At 34.9% G+C, this 24,473-nt stretch overlaps 1 protein-coding gene across 2 annotated transcripts in view; it reads right to left on the reverse strand.

Annotated features, from left to right (window-relative positions):
* Positions 1-241: 241 nt before the first annotated feature.
* SLC16A7 (solute carrier family 16 member 7) overlaps positions 242-24,473 on the reverse strand; it is a 139,171-nt gene continuing 114,939 nt past the window's right edge. For both annotated transcript variants that reach the window (XM_016224481.2, XM_016224483.2), the window contains 3 exons: positions 10,453-10,596; positions 6,325-7,140; positions 242-3,150 (listed from right to left, as the gene is read on the reverse strand). In XM_016224481.2, coding sequence (XP_016079967.1) covers positions 2,879-3,150; positions 6,325-7,140; positions 10,453-10,596 — 1,232 coding nt within the window. In that variant the 3' untranslated portion in view covers positions 242-2,878. The remainder of the gene's footprint in view (positions 3,151-6,324; positions 7,141-10,452; positions 10,597-24,473) is intronic.

Consider the following 24,473-nt stretch of genomic DNA (forward strand, 5'->3'; position numbering starts at 1 on the left):
GTATCTATGTATGGGAATTTGTGTGCATCACTGTAACTTTCTGCATTGCTATGGTCAGACAGGACTGTGTACATCATATCATGTGCTTTGAATGCACAATTTCCCTTCCCTTTCTTTTTTAATCAGTGTTAGAAATGAAAAGAAAAAGAAAATGACCAAAGAGCAACAAAATAAATACAGATTGGTTTTTGACCAGAAATTCATCAGTGTGTGAATAAACCTCCTTTCATGGAGAAAACCCCTGGAATGCACCCGCCAGCATGTCTCTACCAGCAGGTGGTAAGAAGGACTATTATAGCCTTAGGCCTAAAACCCCACAATCATGACCTGGCTGTTCATTCTTCCCACCCCCACGTCTGATATCTATATTAATTTACAAGTGTGTCTTCAGATAATTCAAGATGTTACATTTCTTATGACAAGTCAGAGTTCCACAGAAAACACTAGTAATATCAAAATAGCTCATTCAAGACTCAAGGTTGGGCAAAACTAAATTAAAAAAACAGCCATACACTGCCACATTTCCCTGATTAATTTACCTATGGTATTGGCACATATTATTTTACTACATATTTGAAAAATACAAATGCCTCTTTTATATGCAAAAAGTGAATGTTAAATGATATATGGAATTTTATATAGCTTCCTAAATATGAGCCACATGCTTAAACAGTGCATACATTTTACAAATCGAATCCTTAATCGAAACTATCACAAAAGCTTGGTGTACAGGTACAATCTTACAGGAAATAAGAATAACACCTGCCTCTACTGCAATAAAAATAAAAAGGAAAGAAAAACAGCACATTCCTTTTAACAACTTAAGAGTGAAATCACTTCAATAATCAAGCATTGAATGCTTTTTATTAATCATGATCTTAAACTTCTGATCTATAGGCATAAATATTTATAACTTTAGCCTTAATGCACAATTTCTTTCTTGTTTAAACGCGCTTTGTAACCCAAGATGGTATTTATAGTTCCGAGTGTACAGAACTATCATATGCCGCTGTATTCGAGAGTGATTCAGATTCCCAGATGTTTCACGCAGTTATGAAAATGAGAAACTGCTAAACTGATCTGGGCTGCAGGATGGCAAGCTTCTTGCTATTGTGTTATACATGATCCCTACACTTCACAAGTATAGATACCAAGTCACACACAGCCTCCAGTTCTAGAAGCCTTTTTTTGACAGTCTCCTGGTTTAGTTATTAGTTATGTTCACAGGCAGCAGGAAGCTCAGTGAGTAGAGGCCAGAATTTTCAAGGGCTCACATCTCTATAACATGAGGCATTTTAGGTGGCTGAGTAAAAAGCCTATTCGTGGTTTTTGTCTTTTGCTTTTGCACTTTTGGGGAAGGGAGGGAAATGAGAAAGTTTAGAGGGCTCAGTATAAGCCCCTCCCACACTTAGCTTTACACAAATGGATTACTCATAACAGTAACCTTTTGATCACCACTACAGAATTACAGCTTGGCCTGTCTGTAAACCTGTCCACCTGGACTGCGGTGGATTCCACTGGCTGTCTCAGCCTGAAAATAGACTGGATACGTTCTGGTTAAAATAAATCCCTGCTTATTACTTTCTGGATTGCTAACAAAATTCCTTTTTAGCCCTGTTCTGTGTGGCTGAGCATCATGCCCTGCACCGAAAGGCTGCTGTTTCAATTCCCAGTCAGGGCACGTGCCCTGGTTTCGGGCTCGATGTTTCTCTTCTTCTCTCTCTTTCCCTCTCCCTTCCTCTCTCTCTAAATATCAATTTTAAAAAATATTTAAAAAATAATTTTAAAAATCAATGGACTTCGTTCATTGCTTGGAGTAATTTAGGCTTTTAATTTAGTTTACATACCAGGTAAACATTCTGCAAATTATTTCAGGGGTCTATATTCTAGCACCAGGTACTAATGGCCCCCTCAGAGAAATCATGTGCATGGATTAATCAAATCTAACAGTGCTTAGAAATAATGGTTTAAAATGTAGCATTTTCATTTCTTCAATTTTATTTTATATACGCAAATGTTTTTTTTCACAACAGTTAGTTGTATTTTCAAATGAAAATCACCTCATTTTCACCTAAGTTCTTATCTTTAAAATCCACACGTACAGTAGTATGCAAATATAATACACTTTTTTTCTCCATGGATTTTTTTTAAGTTAAAAAAAATAGTATGGTGATAATGTTCTTTTTGAAGTTGTCTGTCTTTTGTTCTTGAGATAGTGTGAGTGGAAATTCATTTTCCTTTAATCCCGTTTCACACTTTAATATCAAATAAAAAATGAAATACGGGGAGAGTATTCTTATAGGGTTAAACATACTCCTTCTAACTACTTAAACCAGGGGTTTGGAACCCAGATCTCTATAATCAAGACTGAAAGTCACTGGAAGACTTTCAAATTATTTTAACCACCACAGCCAGAGTCATGTATGAAAATAAAACCCTTGCATGGATTCTTTGTATGCATAATCTCAAAATAAAAATTTTAAAAAGGAAATATTTAAAATCTACCATTGAGGAAAATTTCATCTCCATAACTCATTATCAAGTTTTATTTAAACTAAAATTCTTTCCAATATTTTGATGAAAAAACAAAAAAGTACTCCTAAGAAAGTCATAAACACCGGCCCAGCTGGTGTGGCTCAGTTGGTTGAGCTTCGTCCCATGCACCAAGAGGTCACTGGTTCGATTCCCGATCAGGGCAGGGCACAGGCCCGGGTTGCAGGCTGGATCCCCAGTAGGGGGGGTGCAGGAGGCAGCCGATCAACATTTCTCTCTCATTGATGTTTCTCTCTCTCTCCCTCTCCCTTTCTCTCTGTCTAAAAAATCAATAAAAACATACTTAAAAAAAAAAAAGGTCATAAACACAGAGATGTGATTCTTGCTATATATTAGTTTCTCTTTCTGAAGGATTACTCCCTGGTCGTGTACTTCTGACTTCAACATCATGTTGTTTAGATGTGTTCAAGGGTTCAGATTCTCTGGACTCAGGCTTGTTGTGCATTTCTTCCTTCGCTTTTTCCAACTTCTTTTCCTTTGCAAGCAATCTATAGTTTATAGTATTGCCAATGAGCAGCCACACACTTGACAGGAGCACAATAGCTCCGCAGGCTATATACATATATTTATATTCTCCAGTTTCATCCACCAATTTACCTAAGAGACAAAAAAATATCTTTTAGGATAAAATAATAAAAGAACCATAAATAAGAATTTCAAATAAATTCTTCCACAGACACAGTCTGTACCTATTGCTTATTTAAGTTAATATTAAATGAGACTTTAATAAAGAAAAATATTGGAGTTTATGACTTTATATATATAAATAAAGGCATGTATGGGCACATGCAGCATTATATTACCAGGATATTAAAATTATCGAACATTATTTCCCTCAATAAAAATGTACAGCTAAGACAAAGTAGGTAGATATGCTTTGGGGTGCATATTCATAAATACATACACGTGTTTTGAGGTACATTTTTTATATCTCTACATATAGAAATAGCTCTATCTATCTGTCTATTTACAGCATGCACACTGAGAGTGCTTCATTCCTTGCCATGCTTCCTATCTTTTCAATAAAGAGGGAAACATGACCTTCTTTAGGAAAGACCCAAAGGCTTTTACCAAGTTCATAACAGGGCATAATGTTTACTAAATGCTTTCTTTATGCCGAGCACTAGGCTAAACACTTTGACTTGCGATATCTCATTTAATCCTACAAGAGCACTATGAAGTAAGCTGACCATAGTCACACAGCCCGGGGGGGGGGGGGGGGGCAGAATCTGGGTTCTGGTCAAGGTCTGTCTGAATTTCTTCTTTGTAACTGTTCTGTACGATGGCTTCACCAAACCTCTTGGTTAAGTGTTATGTCACTTTTGTGGCAAATTACAGTTTTCTACTTTATCTAAATAAATTATTAAGGCCAAATAATCAGGAAGATGTTCATTCCATTTGACTATTGAAAATATGAAAGAAATAGCCTGGCGCCATATAATCTGAAGGTTTTATTGATTTTTAAAAATGTTTCAGTTCACAGTTTTGCCTCTTGCTTTTGCAGGCACCTGATTCTTAACAATACTTACTATCAGCAGAAGTGAGTGCACACAAATCCATGTTGTTTCTTAAATACTTATTCCAGGTGATTCTGATATAAACCTATTTGTTTAGTCAGAATCTCTATCAGTTTAACTGATATCTAGTCAGTAGCTCAGTATTAAATTTAGCTACTTGTGAAATTATCTATTTGAACAAGGTTCCCTGTTTTAATTAGGTAAACGGTGGAATAGGCTTATTTGAATACATATGACATATACATAAGCATAACAAAAACTGCATAATTTGGGTTTCCATTATGACTTTAAGTCAAATATTTCTATTCACACAATGATTATGACACTTCAAAACCCATAAACATCAGTTCTATGGCCCCATCAGAGTTCATATCACTTTGGGCTGCCGTATCAACATACTTTCTAACTAAATGTGTTGGGAATTTTTTATCATCATCAAGGAGCCATATACGATTTCCAGAACTAAAGCTTCAGTTCTTTGTGAGTACAGCAGTGAAAGTTTGGGCTGACAAAAAATTAAAATTAAAATCATGCTTTCCCTACCCTTTTCTGCTCTACTAACAAGAGTAGTAGGAATAGCAGCAACTGTATGAGAAGTAACTACAAGAAGACCCATTCATTCAAAAGTATTTACTGAGTGCCTACAATATACCAGACACCAATCCAGGGGATACCAAATACTGTAGAGAAGAAGCCCACCTAAAAGCCATGGAGTGTCAGGGGTAGCAGGAGGCAGAAACAGGATGGAAAAAATGGAAGTATTATGGCTGTAGTGTGAGAGCTTTGAGAAGGAGCCACAAATCAGTTGCCACCATCGGCACCACTATTGCAGTAGTCTGGCAACAATAAGCATTCAAGGGTACAGAAATAGATTTAAATATTATTAATAAAGGTTCTCAGCCCAAGGAGAAGTAGCCAAATCAGATTCCTTCATTTTCATCCTTAAAGCCCACCTACTACATCTGTTCACCTGACTTTTTTTTTAATCATCCCACCATGGCTGATTTTCTCTGTTGACACTAAGAATTTTATTGCTAATGAATAGGCTTCTAAAACCCATTGGTAAAAATGCTTCTATATGAAAAGATAGGCCAATTGTACTTGTCTTATAAAACAAAATCAATTGGCTAATAATAAGACCGACTGGTTTTCACTCTTTTTGAAAATTGGTTTGGTGCCATGGTATATCCACACCGAGAGATATACCACCCAAAACAACTGTGCAATTTACTAGAGGGCAACTGGTGGACGGAAAGTCCACAAATACACAGCTCGTTCCTAACCAAGTAAAAAAGCAAAAGGTAAAATGTCAAGGTGCCTTAAGATTAGCAAATTAATCATGAATTTCCCCACTTTTGAAATAATTCCTTTATGTCCTGTAGGAAACCATTTATAAACTGATTTAAATACATTGAAAATTTTACATTTAGCCCAACAGTTACTGTGACCACTAGGGGGCAGGCTAGGAGTCTAAGTGAATAAGTTTAGCATTAACCAAAATAATATACAGTGGTTACTGCAAAAGACTGGCCCACAAAAAGTATTTAATATTTATAACATTAAAGTCTAAGACTAAACAAAGTCTAAACTTCAAAATGAACTTATACGTGTGTCTCCTTACTGGATTATTTAACAGATACTTTTATAGGCATATTAAAAATACTTCAGATCTTAAAATTAATAGGTAGTCTATATAATTTATAAATATGAAATGTAAGTGTTTGATTAAAAAAATGACTTTTAATGGATTTCCCTTCATTATATATTCCTATCAGTGGTATTTTAAAAGTATTCCTTCCTTAGGCATATAACAAGTTGCATATCAATATAACCAATAAGAAGATAGATCCTGACTTTTTGAGAGCACAATTTTAAATTTTTGACTAATTTTAATATATACAGAAGAGAAATTTAGTCACCAATGATAAAATTTTTTAAAAAGTGACTTTTTTATGTGCATTTTTTAAAGCACAAAACAACTGATATGGGTAAAAACCTAAAAATTATGCTACTAATTATCAATTTAACTTAAATTCTTAAATTCATAGGTTCAGGTTTTGAAACAAATTCAGAACTAAATTCAACTAATTATGAAGTTTAAAAATACATAATAACACCTGAAATTAACACACTCATAGCCTTTCAGGCTATTAGTATATTTTTATTACAAAGTACATGATATACTATGAAGAACATCTCAGTTAATAGCTATTGATGTTATGCTTTTGCTTTCCTTGATGAGAAATATTCTTACCAGCAAGAGGAGGGCCAAGAAGAACTGGGCAACACTCCACAATTGTGACCAGGCCCACAGCACTGGAAAATCTTTGAGCACCAACAAGGTCCATGAGACTTTCAAAAAGGATACTGCTAACACTTCCAAATCCAAGGCCAAAAAATATAGCATAAAACACCAGGCTTACGTAGTCTTCTGCCAATGGGCACAAGAGATGACACACTCCAGTGAACATAATTGCAAAACTGAAGAAGTACTGGATTCGAGGTCGAACAAGTTTGGTGTTTGCAATGAATCCTACAGAAGGCCTCGCAAACATATCAACAAAAGCCATAACAGACAGCAAGAAGGCTGCAGAGTACTCATCAATTCCTTTGTCTTTAGCATATGGAGCCAAGAATATAATGGGGGCAAAAAATCCTAGAAACATAATAACATTTCCAGATAAGTATATCAAAAATCCCCTGTGCTTGAAAAGGGAGAAATCTAAATACTCATTAATTTTTTTCCATACTGATTTCTTCTTAGGGCGTTTTTTCACACCTGACTCATGCTCTGTTTCTCCAATCTTATTTTGAGACTTAGTAGTTTGTTTGGGTCCGACGGGTCTCATGAGAGCCCCAGCCACACAGGCATTCAACAGTATACCTCCCAAAATCATGAAGCTTCCTTTCCAGCCGAAAGTATTAAAAAGGAACTGATTGAAAGGAGCTAATGTACTTAAGAAAACAGGACTTCCTGCCATGGCGAGTCCATTCGCCATAGGTCGTTTCTTATAGAAGTATTTGCCAATGATAGTTAAGGCGGGTTGCAGGTTGAAGGCTAGACCTAAACCTGCAGAGAACAAAACAGAAGAAAAACACAAACACATTACGCCACTCACAAAAGAAATTACTCTTCAAAACGTACATTCAATTGGGTAAGGCAAAACTCAAAATGCAAAGGCAGGTAGTGATTTTTGTTAATTATAAATATCAGGAGAATGGCACATAAAAAGTTTCTCATCACTGGGCACTTGATAGGTATGACAGTTCATACTGCTTTCATTTTAAAACACAAAAGTAAAACCAAAAATTTTTACGGATGTTTCAATAAACATAGAATAGGTTGAAGCTGAGACAAAATTATTAGTTCTTATAATTACAATCACTTAATTCCACAGATTTCCATCTCTTTATATTTATATACATACACATATATATATGTGATAGATTTTTTCCTTGTGGGGAAGACCACATTTAAAAAGGGAATGCCTTCTTTTCAGAATTGAACAGACTATAAAATCTTTGTCACTTATAAACAATCTTAGGTTTCCCCAGAGATATTTCTTCAAAACCATGCAAATCATAAAAAAGAATAAATGCATGACATTAGTTTCATGCTCTCCATCCCTCGCATTCCACATTTCATGAATATAGATGCACATGTGTGTTAACTAAAAAAACAAATACTTTTTGGACTTGAAACATATTCTTATTTCAGGGAGTAAAGGTTATTGTTTATATAAGTCACAAGTTCCTGCTGTCTAGGGAACTGCTTGGCCATGCTAAATAGAGTCTTTGAAAATGAATTATGTCTTAAGGCTCACCAAGGTACTATTTAGCAATAGTAATGAATAGTTTGTTTTAAAAGTACATAAAATTGATTTCTATAAACTACCTTTTTTTCACCCTTAGCCTAGGTATTATTCCATAATATTTTAGGAGCTATAGAAGAATTCTGCATTTACCAATTTATGTAAATAGAGACAATGCTACAAAGTAGTTAAGTATTTAGATTCTGGAACACTCAGAATCTAAATACAAATACTAAGTACAAATACTTATTGCAAACATTTAATACAAATGTTTTCTACAGGTAGGAGGGTCCCTAAAAGCTGACTGGGCGGAGCCAAGAACATGCCCGGAGAGTAACAAGGCAGCGTGCTCTCTGATTCTACCCCTGCCGTTCCCGGGAGACAGGCAGAGTGTAACTAGGCCCAGCTTGCAAATAATAAAGTTGACCAGGCTACGGTCAGTGGCTTGTAAGTAAAAGAACCAAAATTAAAACGCAGGAATTGATTTGAATTGTGCTTTTCTTTTTAATTTTTATCTATTGCCTAGAGAGAGAAAGGGAGAGGGAGAGAGATAAATGGATTTGTCGTTCTACTTATTTATTAATTCATTGGTGGATTCTTATATGTGCCATGACTGGAAATCGAACCCACAACCTTGGCTCATGGGGAGGACTCTCTAACCATTTGGCACCCAGCCAGGGTCCAAATTGTGTTTTGACATTGTGTGCTGAGTGTTCTTTATCTTGTGCCATCTCTCCATTCTGTCACCTGGAATTTTGCCTTCAGCTGTTAATCCGAGTTCTCCTTAGGAGAGAGTGGCCATCTACTTCCTATTCTGGCATAGCAAAACAAACATGAGGTTTGAAATTAAAAACTCTAAATCTGCCTCAACTACTTACCTATGTGTACTACTCGGCAATTAGACTTAAGCTCTAATTCCCTTAACAACAAAAATAAGTTTGCCAAAATCAACTAAGTTCCAGAGCTCTAAGATATTATATAATGGCACTGTGATGATTATTATTTGCTAATATTTATTTCAAAGTAACAGAATGCTGGAAACTCTGTAAAGTGCTATATGTTATTTTTTCCCTTTAATCATTCCAAGAACTCCCAAAGAATGGAGCTATCATTTCCCTCACTTAAAGACAAAGAGAATGAGGCATAAAGAGGTTAGTTTACCCGTAATCACACAGCTAAAATGTGCTGAGTCAGGTTTTTAAAAAGACCTGTCTGTTTTCAGATACCAAAAAGTACTGGCTGATAATGACTTAATATAAATTTTTTATAGGTGTATTTAACGGTAGACTCTGGCAGCACCAAAGCCGTCAAGACTCAAAGGAATGGAACTGAAGTTAGAATGGGGCAAATGTAGGTTTAAAGTTTTGAGTATGTGAAACACAGTTTATTCTTACATTATTATTTATTAATTATTGTGTTGTTTTTCCTACAAACAATTATAAGCCTACTTTTGCTCCACCTGTATAATGCTGTTGATATTTGTGGTACAGTAATACCAAAATCACCTTTTCCTAATACATCTTGTAGGCCCAGTCAGCTTCCATGGTCAAATGTAATATATGGTGAATATTCAGCACAAAGAAAAGGGCATTTTCTCCACTATGAGAATTCTTAGATATAATAAGATTCCCATTCACAAAAGGTGTTTTACCGTATCAAAAAAGAGAGTTGTTGATAAGTAGTAAAGAAAAAGACTTTAACATCACTATGTTGTAGGCTTTAATGAGTCTAACTTTTTTCATCACATGATACATAAGTGCAAGGTTAGACTGATCTAAAATCACATGAAAAAAAGAAACATGGTTACTTTTTTATCTGTGGGCATAAGAAAAAGATTCTATTTCTTTATATATTAAAGTCTAGTTTTTCTTAAAACTGAGTTTGATTCAATTTATTATTGGAGCTAATAAAAATAGTGTTTCCCAAATGTACATATTCGGGTCAGTTTGAGTCCAGAGACATCATGCATGAGAAACAACTATAATCAAATGACAGTATGTCATTTGAAAATATTTGTGTTTAGTGGCAAATGTGCCTCATAGAGCTTTTAAACAGAATCTTTCAGTAAGGAAAAAAGGGGGCACCAAATACAGAGCTGAACCATAAAGAGAACTCAGACACCAATAATTCTATTGTTAAAACCAAGTCAGTGCGTCCAGAAAATACTTTTTGTCACCATTTTTAACCTATTATAAGTGATACATCAGATACTCTAAATACTAATAAGTAACAAAATTTTTTTTTTTTTAAATGAAGCTATTTATATGTCAGAAAGCTTCTGTCCACCACCTTAACCAGCGGAAGAGTAAAGGGTAAAACAATAAAAACAGATCAACACTGTTTTGTTTTTGACATTTATACCATAGCACATTATGTATCTGATAAATCGGGGTTTTTTTTTCCATGACTTGAAATAATTTTGATTGGACATTCCATAGCTAGTATTTCAATGTACTAGATGAAAATAAGATTGTACCCACTATGAAAATTAAATTTAAAGAAAACAATAGAATGTTCTGCTGTTCGAGAGCCTTGTAAGCAGCTTGAGTGTGAACCAGCTGAAAGCTCACCTCCGATGAAGCCCACGGTGACGTAGAGCTCCAGGACGCTGGTTCCGAAGGAGGCCGCCACCAGGCCCGCGCAGCACAGCAAGCCCCCCAGCATCACCACTGGCCGGCTCCCGTATTTATTCACCAAAATACTGCTGATGGGACCTGAGTAGAGATGAGATTAAGAAATAGTCAGTTGCTGGGTCACTTATTTACTTTTAACATTGTTAATTTTGAAAGCTGAAAACGCACATTTTAATGATCAAAGAACAATAGTAGTTCACATAGAATATAAAGACTTTTCAGTACTTTCCAATCAGTTGGACTGGTTATCTGTAACCATATATATGAAAACATATAAAATAAATTAGAACTGTTTAATATATAGTTTATGACCATAACCACTCAACTTTTGATGGGAAAGTTTTTCAACAAGATATAGCTAAACTGTCTAAAGATCTTCATAAGTGCAGGTAAATATATGTAACAAAAATCTAGGCATTATATAAATGACTTGCATGTGTTAGAATTTTATTTTTTAGTATACTGTGCATACACACACACTCATAGGTAGTGATGTAGCTATCATGGCCTATGAATGTTTGAACTGGATTGTTATTTCTGTGACTTAGTTGGATGATGGCAGTAACTCACATTAACTCACATTTCAATGAAACCATTTTTGTTGTTAATCTTCACTCAAGGATATTTTTTCCAATGATTTTTTTTTAGGGGGGGGGGAGAGAGAGACAGAGAGAAAGAAACATTGATTTGAGAGAGACACATGGACTCTCTGCCATCCACAGGTGCCCTGACCAGGGCTGGGGATCAAACCTGCAACCCAAGTACATGTCCTTGACTGGGAATCAAACCCAAGACCTTTCGGTGCATGGGCCAACACTCTAACCACTGAGCAACACCAGCCAGGGCTCAATCAAACCATTTAAGGATCACTTAAAAAGGAATAGGAAATCCTCATTGTTGTGTGAAAAATCTTCTGTCGACACATTCTGGTAAGACCAAGAAAGCACCAGCATCAGACTCGCAGAATGGATGCAGCAGTGTGGATGGAATTACCAGAGAAAATGGTGCATTTAGCCATTAAAATAGGCTTCCACATGGGAGAAGAGAAAAATCTCCTACGTGAAACATGATCAAAGACTTGGACTCAAAAACTAATTTAGAAGAGCTGGATACTGCCCGGAAAGAAGGTTTTGAAATGTCTTACTCAATTTATGTAATGCACATTTTCTGGATATGTGTGTGTGTGTGTGTGTGTATGTGCGCACGCGTGCGCATATAATATTCAGGAGTAATTAAAATTATTAAAATAATCTGTTTAAGTATGTCTAGAAAAGCTCTTTTGGCAATTATAAAATTAAAGTTATAAATATTAATAAAGCGCTGTGCCTTATTTTAATGCATTTTTTTCTTTAATGGTGCTGTATAAAATAATGGTATAACTGCCATGGCCAGATATGCCATGGTTTCAGGTTTGATCCCTGGTCAGGGCACCTACAGGCATCAACCAATGAATGCATGAATAGGTAGAACAACAAATCAATCTCTCTTTCTCTCCTTCTCTTTCTCAAATCAATAAATAAAAATTTAAAATAATGATACAACTTGACAATTGAGGTTTAGAGTCAATGAAAGTCCACGCTATTTTATGACTTGTCATGTGTAAATTATTTGGTTTGACATTCCCTTCTTAATTTAAAATTATATTTCATCTGAAACTAGGGACACTGCTTTTCTTAAAATTATTGAACTAACTCAATTTAATTCTATTTAACTGAAATTGGTTTAATGCAGTATTTCTTGAGCTCCCAGTATAAAGCCATTTGATACACACCAAGAATAAAATAATAAAAGCATAACTATAATCCTCAATGCATTATAGTCCAGAGAAAGAAATAATTAAGAAGTTATTTTAAAAACTGTGATGGATGTTTTGATAATAATTAGACCATGAGAATAAATTCAAAGGCACTTACCAATTGCTTGGATTAATAATACCTGATATTATGTATACCATTTTCTATGTGGTGCCTAGATCATTAACAAACAAGTTAACAGATTACTACATTTTATAAATGGGTTTGCCCAAAATGTGTAAATTTAAATTGGGACATAGGCTGCGAATCACAACTAAATTTGCAATGTATGTGAAATAATTATATCTATATATTGGGATAACCACATAAAGGCTTTTTCCATCACTGATTAATTAAAGGCAACCACTAAAGAAAACATTTAGAGGTGTTAGCATTTGTTTTGTTTGTTTGTTTTTTTGAGATGGTTTTGATAATTTCTAAGTTGGAATTAGTCAAGATACAGTAAGAGTTATAATTTTAACAAATAAAGGATATAACAAATAAAGTTATATGCATTTAGTTAAATGATGAATTACTTACATAATTTATCTATAATCTTTTTTCTAGCAAAAAGAGATATATTTTATAAGTGATTATTTAGAAATAATTAGAGCTCCTTACTCCTAATATTAAATACTTATAAAATATCTACTTTGTAACAGTTGTGGGTCAAACTTAAATTATGATATAAAATAAAATATACTCATTTTGTAAAGAATTTTTAATGCTTAATATTAGCTCGAGGAGGCCTCTAACATTAGATATAAAACAACAGCTTCCTTTACCTCTCTCCATCCTACAAGCAGTTTAGTTTGTTATTAACAAGAAAGATAAAATAAATGAATAAATAGATTCTCATCAAATCTGATTTTTATTAAACATGAGCTAGCCTCCCGGGTGTCTCTTTTTGATAAATCATGGACCCAATTATATTCTGAGCTCATTCATTCACTTATTTATTAATTCAATCAATCTGGAAGTTTGTACTCAGCATGTGTTTTCCAAGTAATCAAGATGTTTAATCATTCATTATGTCAAAAAGAAAATTCTGTACCTGCTGATAGTTATATCTGAATCAATATCTAAGTACAGTAGTTACTGCTCATCAAAAGTCTTTGTTCTATTTGCTCATCAAGCAGTTATAAAAGATGACGTGCAAGAATAATAATGTCTTATTTCCAAAAAATTCACAAAAGTATCAGACTGTATCTAAGTCAGATTATCTGTTCACTAATTTCTTCTGATCCTGCTTTCCAATCTAAGGGTTTTTAGCGTCAAGTATAATGGCCACAGTCATGCTAACTACAAAGTTGTGTAGGAGACTTTCCTCAAAGACCATTGTGAGGATCCCAGCACTGTCACCTCCATTTCAGCTACTACTTTGTCTCCTGAAAGCTACTTCTGTCAGCTACTTCTGTCTTTGGTAGTTGTGGCTCCATAACACTTAGCAAAAGAATACTTACTCTGCCACAGAAGCTTTTGTGGGTTCTTGTAAATTACAGTTTGCCCACTCTTACAACTCCTGCTGCACTTACTTGGTAACACACACACACAGACACTCACACACACACACACACACACACAGATGCACACGTGCACACACACACAAAGCACTGACTCTCCATTTCATTTGTCTGAATCTTGTTCATTCTATTCTAAGCTCTGTGAAGGAAGCTGCCATATATACTATTATTATTCATCAACATTTACTGAGTTACTACTCTTTGCAGTTAGTGTGCTAAGAAATGCATGTGCATTATTGCATATGATTTCCGTGGCAGCCTGATGATATGACTGCCTAATCGAAGTTATGTCACAGTTGATAAAACTGAGGTGTGCAAAGTGTTTTGATAACTTGTTCAAGATTACATCAGTGTAAGTGGTAGAATGTGGATATGAGCCCAGGGTCATCTGATTATAAAACTGTGCTAATAACTACTGTGCAGAAGAGTCAACAACAATAGGGCTAAGACACCATCCTTCGAAAGGCCTGACTGCAAGGTTGGCTGGCATCTCAGAACTTGGGTTTCAGGAGTATTCCCACCATTCCCTCACTGATAAGAGTGGCTCCCTGTGCCTGAACTGTTTTACAATGTGGTTTACGCTGAATGTCTGCTTTTTCTTCTGGGAGTCTGGAATTTTGGTATATGCCAGACAGAGAATGCTTATGTGACCACTAACCCGGCAGAAACCTTACGCACTGAGCCTCTGATGAGCTTCCTTGTTAGACAACACTTCACACTGGTCCAAACCAGTTGCTGAAGGAATTAAGCCCATCCTTCGTGATTCCCATGGAAAAAGACTCTCGGAAGTTTGCAACTGGTTTCCTCTGTACTTCATCCTATGTGCTTTTTTCTTTTCTGATTTTGTTTTGCACCCTTTCATTGTAATAAATCATAGCCATAGAAGACATTGTTGAGTTTTGTGAATCTAGAAAGCGAATCATCAAACCTGGGTGTGATCTCTCTTTTTGCTGATTTTAAACTTTGCATATAGTAGTTATAAACAGATGGATTTTTGTTAATATTTTTAAAAGGTATGACATGTGTATGTATGTATGTATGTATGTATGTATGTATGTATACTGGTCTATTGTTTTGTATATTGCTATTCTGTTCTGTAGACATAAACTCACGGTGCTTGTTTTTATTTCTTCTGTATATTGCATGAGTACATAATAAATGCTGTGAGAACATTTGGAGAGCATGTTATGTAATGAACATTTCATAAAATATATTTGATCAATCTAAAACCATGAATTGAAATTGACTATGAATTTGAGCTCTATAAAATTTTTATGCATAGCATAAACACTAACAGAAGAAATGATAAACTGCTATAATTTATTTTTCATTTGCTTTATTTCCAATTTGTATATGTAGTATCCTGTCAAATTAAATGATAAAAAGCACTAGTGCAGGGCTGGGAGAAAGTTGTTTGCTATTTCAAAAATTTATCTGTGTTTACTAGCATAGTATTTTTCTTACTAACAGAGACTTTCTAAATTTGAAATATTTTTCAAAGAGATTTTTTTTTTAAATTAGAAAACTGTTGCTATTTTAAGCTGGACAGCGGATGGGCTCCTCTTCATTAGCTACTTGTTTGCCTGAGGTCTATCCCTGCCCTGAAGTTGGGACTGAAAATCCACCTGGTTTCTCTCTTTAGGCTATTTCCTTTAATTTAAATTCAGTGAAAAACATGAAGGGAGTGTCCCTGATCATTGGAAAGCAGCTATTGCATTTGTTTTTTGAACGATGAAGACGTCAGTGTTAACCAGGTAAATCATCAGTTAGTATGTTGCTTAATGATAAGTGCCCCATGTTAACTTACTAGAGCTCCTCCAGCTCCACAAAAAATGAATCTTTATGTCAGCTGAAGACACTCAGAGTGCATTCACTCAGCATTTAACCAAAAGTTTAAACAAATAAAGGTTTTGAGTAGTTGTAGAAGTGAAGAAAGGGACTGATTAACATGGTACATATACTTGGCACATAACAGGGACAAAGGGTGACAAGGTCCACAAACTGGTCTTTGCATTTGCTGTTCCCTCTGTTGGGAATGTTCCCCTCTTTATATGTAAATGGTTTATTCTCATACTCGGATCTCTGCAGATATATCAACTCCTCAGAGAGACTGCACACCATTCCAATAGAGAAAGCTATCAAGCTTTAATGAGGTATTAAATGCTATTTTAAAATACACCTATAAATCTATAGCTCATTTTCCATACCTCCTATATTAAATATTTCTCTTTCTTTGCATATTTCAATGCCTGCCTGCCACTGGCCTAGTTGCAAGACAAGCTCTTGGATTTTATTTTAATGAGACAGTTATTTTTATGTTTCTTTGCCTTTTTGTCTCTGTATATGAACTCTTTCCATTTCTACATTCATTCAACCACAGATTGTTTCCACTAGGCATCATCACAACTGTCTAAAAGAGATAATCATGCTACGTGTGTTGGGAAAGTGGGCAAATTGACATCTTATCAAAATCTTTTAATACAAGCCAAAGGGCGTGAAAGTGATCATTCTCTATGCCCAAGGACAGAAATGCCAAGCACTTCCTTGGTGTTTATCGGTTACATCATTCCCAGCCAGGAAAGGCATCCTCGCTTGTTCAAGGCTGGTCCAATGGCTGCATAGTAATAAAAATAACATTTCTTGAGGACTTGGCACTTCTAAGCTCTTCACATTATAAAATCACATTTAATCTTACAACCCTCCTAAAAGTTGGTAGTATTTCTTCATTCCCATTTTGTTTTATTTTATTTTCATTCCTGTTTTATAAATAAGGAAACTGGGGAACAAAGTAATAACTTTTAAGGATTGCTCAAGCACTCTGCTAGAACCGCCTGTACGAAGAGTCACTTTTTCTGGGAGGAATGATGAAATATCGTTTACATGCATAATGCTCATTCTTTAAAAATAAAAATTTACATTTTATACTACATTCCACAAAATTTACATTTGCCATTCCCTGCTCTTTGCAATAATGCTTAAGAAGATAAAAAATAGGACTGTATTTTCAGAATGCGCTGGTTGCCTACCCACGAGCCATGTCCCCCCCTCTCTCCCTAAGTGAACCTTGATTTTGTTTTATAGCCAACCTCTTCCGTGAGGGCCCAGGCCTAACACTTGGGGGTGCATTATAGGTACTATAAGCAAATCATGATAGGACCATTCCCATTACCAAATCCTGGTTGGAACATAAGTATTTTGTGGCAATATATAAAGGGAAGAGTTTTCTGGGGACATCTGAGAAAGTATTTCCTCAGTGTCACAAAGCAAAAAATGCCTCAGTATGTTCTCATGACAATGTGATGCCTGGAGGTGCCATAGTCATCTATGGACCATGAAGGTGCTTGAAGATTAGGCAGAAACTTAAGCCCTTGATTAGATCAAAGAGCCGATGAATCAACCAAGCCAGGAGCTGCCTTACTTACAGACCTCTTGTGACATAATATCATAAAATTTCCTTATTAGCTTACCAATGGACGCTAGATTTTTTCCTTACAGTCAAAAATATCCCAACTAATATTAGAAAAAATTCAATTTCTTTAAAAATTTCATAAAATCTGTTAAGACTATCTCACACTAAGAAGTAGTTAACATCTTCTACATACCTTCTTTTCCTCTAAAGCTTGAAAAGTTACTTAGTTTCAAATAATTATCCCAATGTGAGCTAACTACAGAACATTTAAAGTGATTCTGACATTTTCCAATTTGTTATACTCAAATGCTGGAATCATTTAATCGCAATGGGATTTTTGAAATAATATGCAATTAAAAATGTATTGTAAAATATATATATATATATATATATATATATATATATATATATATATATATATATATATATATATTCATTAACCAGAGAGGAAAATTCAATTTGTAAATTGAAGATCCCTATCTGTCTTAGGCAACTAATAAACAATATGACCATTTTCAAAGGATGTTAAAATGCATTTCTGATCATGAATATTTTCCCCTCATAACTCTTATTTGTACATAGAATACTGCAGGAAGTACTATAAAATTTTACATTCTTTCCCTCCATCTATTCTTCAAAATTAGTTTTAAATAACACTTCCATAATGCACTCCATGAACTCATCTGTCTAATGTAATCCCCTAAGCTTTTAACTACTACATTACTTTCTTCTTATCTCTCTTAAGATACTAATAATATTCTACCTTGTGGTATATTTATTTGCACATTTGCATTAATCACTAGAGTTTAAACTCTTGGAGGGCAGAGGTGTAATTTTATTCATATTTATAATTTACTTAGGCATGGAAGAGATAATTTACTTCAGATAGTGATTATCTTAAATTTAATTAGATTAAGTTGTTTTCTAAGTTGATTTAGGACTGTCATATGATGCTACAGTCAATTAACATGGTATTGGTATTTATCATAGAGAAGGTTTTAAGAAGATATTTAATCCACTCAGCTCCTTTCCCTTCTTATCTAAATCATAATAATACAAAAAATTCAACACATATGCCAGGATAAAGGTCGTTTTAGAGATGTGTAGATGATCTCCATTCATCTTAACTCTTCTCTTTAAAAGTACCTTGGTTTATGAGTAAAGATGTTTTAAGCAAACAAAATTCCCAATTAAAGCTATAAGGTCCTCTTACACCAACATCCTTGCTACTATTTACTGCAGCATGTACAGTGTATGTATAGTGTCGAGATGTGTGTGTGTACGTGTGTGTGTCTGTGTGTGTGTGTGTGTGTGTGTGATGAATCCAAGGGACATAGTACCAAGAAAATGTGTTCCTAATATTCATTGTGCACTTTGTACATAAGTTCTATTACACTATAAAGTACTACAGATTAATAAAAATCACTATTCTCTACTTATTCCAGAGAATAAATAATAACTTATATTTAAAAGTCCTCCCTTGGCTAATGTTCTCGGTTATCAACTGTGCATCCATTTCTCCTGCTTCCTCTTTTGGAAGAACTTGGATTCCGGCAGGAGTCTGCTTTTCCCCGTGCAGCCATATGTTCAGAGAATTAAAGTCTATATTGAGGTGGTCATCAATCCTGTTTTACTAAGAAAGACCATCACGGAAATCTCACTCCCTTCTCCATTGTATGATTAGGGCTGGGCTTAAGTTACAATTCTGGCCAATGAGACATGAGTGGAAATCTACTAGCAATTTCTGGGAAAAGTTTTCCTTTTCTTCAAGAGATACAGAGACATCACTAAATGTTGTCTCATACACATATGTTGCCTGAACCGCAACAGTCGACCTGTGACTATAAAGAGAGCTGGCCTGAAAGAAAAAGCTGAAACACAGAAGGTGGCTATTCCAAGAGCATCCCAGTGAAGTAGACTTGGAACCCTAATGTGACACTCTACAGTGACCCTGTATTTAAACTTCTTATTAAATGAGATAGTGTTTACTTAGTATGTAAGCCTATTGATGTTCAAGCTGAAAGCATCCCCTTAGATAAACCTGCAGTAAAATAAAGTATTTTTTCTTAAATATGGTGTATAGCAAAGAATAAGGCTAGAGGTACCAACAGCAATTATAACAAAGAAGTTTGGTTTAATCGCATGTCTAACTGAGAAGCTGTTAATCAATTTTACTTTGAAGAACTGGGTACTTTTGTTTAATAGCTTGTTTTACAGGTTTCCGTAATAGTGGCACACATAAATTTATCCTACTACATGCATTCATAAATGATAACTTTGAGTCGACAAAGGTCTATTGCTTTTTTGAGCTTCATAGGGGTTTAGATAAAAAATTTGACATCGTCTAGATAGGTCTTTGTGTTTGGCTCATATTTAAACTCTTCATAACAAACTGTTTTCACACACACACACACACACACACACACACACTAATACACAAAATTTTTAGAAAGGTTAAGAATGGTCTCTAAAGTCCCATTATTTATTCTTGATTGTGGGATATATATGTTCTAATCTATGTAACATGCTATTAATCCAGGAGACGATATTATTAAAAAATCACAATACATCATTTTATATCCTTTGACATAGTCTATAACTTCTATGAGCACATCCAACCATATTAGTGTTCACAAAGCAAATCTAAAATGAATTAATGAATGAATGAGACCCCATGTTTAACAATAAGGGGTATATGCTGTTCTTATCTTTCTGAATGAGGAATCAACAAGTTGCAAAGACTACCACATGCTACTCGTAACACAAGCACCTGCAATGAAGGCCATGGAAAGAGGAGTAACTTGACATATGAGTAACAAACACTGGTACAGAAACAAGCTTATAACAGTACTTAAGAAAAAAGGAAAGCATTTGTAGTATAGTTTGATTTTAAAAATCCTAGACAGAATGTGAGAAATAATATAAAAAGTGAAGGAATAACAAACTATAAATGTCTGGAAATGTGAGTTCAAACCAACCCCCCCCCCCCCAATTGGGAATTATATATGTGATAGGCAAAAGTAAGAAATTACTTTTAATAAGCTTAAGATTACTAAATAGAAGGCCAGTGGGGATTTGGGGGAGAAGAAATGGAAACCCTGGCGAGGAGTGATAATATACAGTTGAGGGAATTAAAACTAGAGTCATGAAGAATGATCCAGAGAAGGAAGAGGACAGGCAAATGTGTAACAGCTGGGGATTCAAACCTCAGCAAATTAAAATTTTTATGGAGAAAAATATATGAAAAAGTAAGGAGTATCTCTGCTTCTTACTCAATCAAGATTACATGAAGTGTTTTGGTGGCCTATAGTCCCACTTGGGTGAACATTTTTATGCTGACTTCAAGTAATAGAGAACTTGTGAATACCAAAAAATAAACACCCACCCACTGACATTATCAGAGCTTATTTTTTAATTGTATATATTTAAGATGTACAACGTATGTTTTGATATAGGTACACATTGTGAAATGACTGCAGTCAAGCTAGTTAACATTATCGGTCGCCTCACAGTTACCTTTGTGTGTGTGTGTGTGTGTGTGTGTGTGTGTGTGTGTGGTGAGAACACTTGATATTTACTCTCTTAGCAACTTTCAAGTATAGAACACACTATTATTAACCAGCGTCACCATACAGTGCATTAGGTCTCCAGAATCAGAGTTTGGCTGACATCTCATTTCTCCACTCCCCCCAGCCCCTGACAACCCCTGTTCTACTTTCTAATTCTGAGTTCAACTCTTTTAGATGCCACATGTAAGGGATATCATGCAATATTTGTCATTCTGTGTTAGGTTTTATTGCATTTAGCATAGTATCTTCCAGGTTACACATGTTGGTGCAGATGGATTTTCTTCTTTAGGGCTGGATGATATACTTATGTGTGTGTACATGCACACACTCACAGACACTTAGATGTTTCCAGACCTTGGATACTGTGAATAATACCACAATGAACACGGGACAGCAGATATCTCTTGGAGATGGTGATTTTATTTCCTTCGGCTATATACCCAGCAGTGAGATTGCCGATCATATGGCAGTACTATTTTTAATTTTTTGAGAAACTTCCATATTGTTTTCCATAACCACCGTAACAATTTAAATTCCCTCCAACAGTGTATGAGGATTCCCTGTTCTCATCCTCACTCGCATTTGTTATCTTTCGTCTTTTTACTAATAGCCCTTCTAAGAGATGTGAGATAATATTTCATTGTGATTTTGATTTGCATTTCCCTTATGAGTAGTGATGTTGAGGACCTTTGCATAGGCCTGTTGGCTATTTTATGTTTTCTTGTGGAAAAATGTCTGTTCAAATCCTTTGTCCATCAGAGCTTCTTAACTGAGGTAAAATCTATTCTTATAGGGGACATTTGGAAATGTTAGAAAACACATCTATTTTCATGGGCGTTTGAAGCACTGTTAGTATTTGGTGAATGGAATCAAAGATGCTAAACCTCCTGCAATGTGCAAAAAGTACAACACAAAGATTTGTCTAATCCTAAATTCCATTAAGCTCCCATTGAAATGCTCTGGGCTAGATAAACAGAAGTGGATCCTCTAAAGAGAAGAGTTCTTTTACACATGAACACTTGATACAATGTTATATGAGAAATGGTACAAGAATGTATATATTTATCTTGGAAAAATATAATTTAGGAAAAACATAATAGCTTCCTTTCATTATTTGAAAAACTTTCCATTGAGAGAGTTATTGGATAGAATAGATGGAAGTTACAGAAGATTTATTTTGTATAAGAAAGATAGTCTTAATTCTTTAAAAGGTAGTTATTGGCCCTTAAACTGTTCAAATAAGAGTCATGTGACCACATATTAAGAATATTGTAGAGCAATTTAAGGACCAAAGTTTAGTAAGACATTTATAGTATTTTTAGACTAAGGTTTTCAAATAGAATATTTCATATCTTACAAATAAAAGCTACAATTTAAAATATGTTACATTACAAATTCCTTACATGACTAATTCTGGTCTAGTTTTGACATTTAAAAAAATTAAATATACTGGGGATTATTTTTAAGTTTAATTTCATAGTAGCTACCGGAAAGACTGACATTCTTTAAAAACAAAGTATATTACTCATCAAAAATTGTTTTCTACAAAAACATGCAATCTATAGGTTCATTATTAGGTAAAGTGCTAAACCAGCTTTTTTTGCCTTGTTGATTTTGTTATACTTTACTATAAACAGTCATTATTCATGACACATTTTTTATAATTTTATTTATAGCATTTTGGAAAATGACATGATTAGGAAAGAATGCTAGAAAAGCAAAGAACTTTAAAAAGATGCAAGTAAATCTCAGCATTCTGGAATATACATAGTTTATTCCTGTTCAAGTTAATAAGAAGTGACTGTTAATTAGTTGCTCATCAGAAATTAGATGTTTAACAATGGAATACTACTCAGCCATAAAGAAGATGAAATACTATTTGAGACAACAGGGATGAATCTTGAGAGTATTATGCTTAGTAAAATAAGTCAGATAGAAAAGGGCAAGAACCATATGATTTCACTCATATGTGGGATATAAAACAAAAAGCAACAAACAAACAAACTCATAAATACAGAGGACAGAATGGTGGTTACCAGAGGGAAAAGTGAGGGGTAAAGGGAAGACAAAGAGGAGAAAGGAAGTCAAATACAAGGTGACGGAAGAAGACTAGACTTCTGGTGGTGAACACACAACAGAGTATCCAAATGTATTATAAAGTGGTACACCTGAAATTTAGATAATGTTATTGACTAATTTACTCCAATAAGTTTAATTTTTTTTTAAAATTAGACATTTAGCACTCTGTTGGGAAGGTAGTGGATGCTCCACCAGAAATTATGAAGTAGACGACTGGTTTCTCATTTCAAATTGAGAAATAAGTGAGTAAATAGCAATGTGGTTTAGTAAGGTGGCAAACAAATGGTTATGGTTCTACAACGCCATGGGGCATATCTCTGAATATCTCTACTTCTCAACCAATCAATAACCTGCGCTCGAGCAGTCATGGAGATACTACTTTCAAAGAGAGGCAGATTCTCACATCTAAAAAGATTCTTAGAAAAAGTGAATGCTTTTATTTCATTCAAAGAAAAGTTCAGTTCCCTTGACTGAATGGTTGTTGAAAATCACAAGGCTAAGTGATTTTTAAGCTTTCTTTATAAAGGTTGACAATCCTATGCCTTGGTGACTTGCTTGGGAATTCATTTGTTCAATTAACAAATATATAGACAGTACTTTTTATATGCCAGGCATTTTAAATGCTTCCTTAGTTGCTGGGGATTAAAAAGGCCCAACCTTACCCTGCAAAGGGGTGAGTGGGTTACACTCTAAAGGAACTCAGAGTTTAGTAAATGAGGGTGGTTCAAACACATAAGGAAACTGTAATCTGATACTGTTATTATGGAGATCTCAAGGCAGTTATAAGAAAGGAGCACTTAGGGTTGCCTCCAGGAATTAGGAAAACTTAACAGTGGGTAAGAGGGAAGGCATTGTAGACAGAGGAAAGAGTGATATGACTCAATCAACCTAAACTTCTCTAGACAAGTGGTTTTCAAATTGCGCTGTACTTACTCTTGGAGGTAAAGGAAACTTTCCAAAGGATATACAGGTGTTGGTATTTGAAGGGATCAATTATTTCAATCCACAATTTCCGTAATATACTTAATCCAAGTATCATGTAGATTCTTCTTTCCTATCTCTGTTTTCACGAGTCCACTGCTCAGAGGTGATAAAATCCCCAAGGCACCAAGGGGACAATTGGTTAGATAATTTTCCTAGATGCTTTTTAAGGATTAACAAACTCCTGAAAGCCCTCTATGAAGCCTCCTGGCTGTCTCATGCATATTACTGTGGAAGGCATGCAGGCTTTATATTTGGGGGACTTGGGGTCCTAGTTTTAAGTGTTCGGAAGCCATGCACACTGTAGTGTGCGTAGCAGAAAGAATGGCAATTTTTGTTCAATGACTTCAGTTCTTCTAACTGTAGTCAAAGAAAGCACTGCTTTTGAGGGAGACTCTGATGAGAACAACGTAAAGAGAGCATTGATAAAGTTTGTTAAAGATGACTGTTTGAAAATTTCAGTTAATTATTTTCAGCTACTCTCTTTACTCACTCTCAGAATATGTCATTAGTTGGAAAGAAAAGCACCTTTGAAGAACTGGAGCAGTTCAAATCATTGAAGTTTTTTCTTTTAATTATAACTGAAATGTTTACTAGGGCTATC

This window comes from Miniopterus natalensis, chromosome 2 (assembly GCF_054644295.1).
Source record: "Miniopterus natalensis isolate mMinNat1 chromosome 2, mMinNat1.hap1, whole genome shotgun sequence".
In the NCBI taxonomy this organism is placed as follows: domain Eukaryota; kingdom Metazoa; phylum Chordata; class Mammalia; order Chiroptera; family Miniopteridae; genus Miniopterus; species Miniopterus natalensis.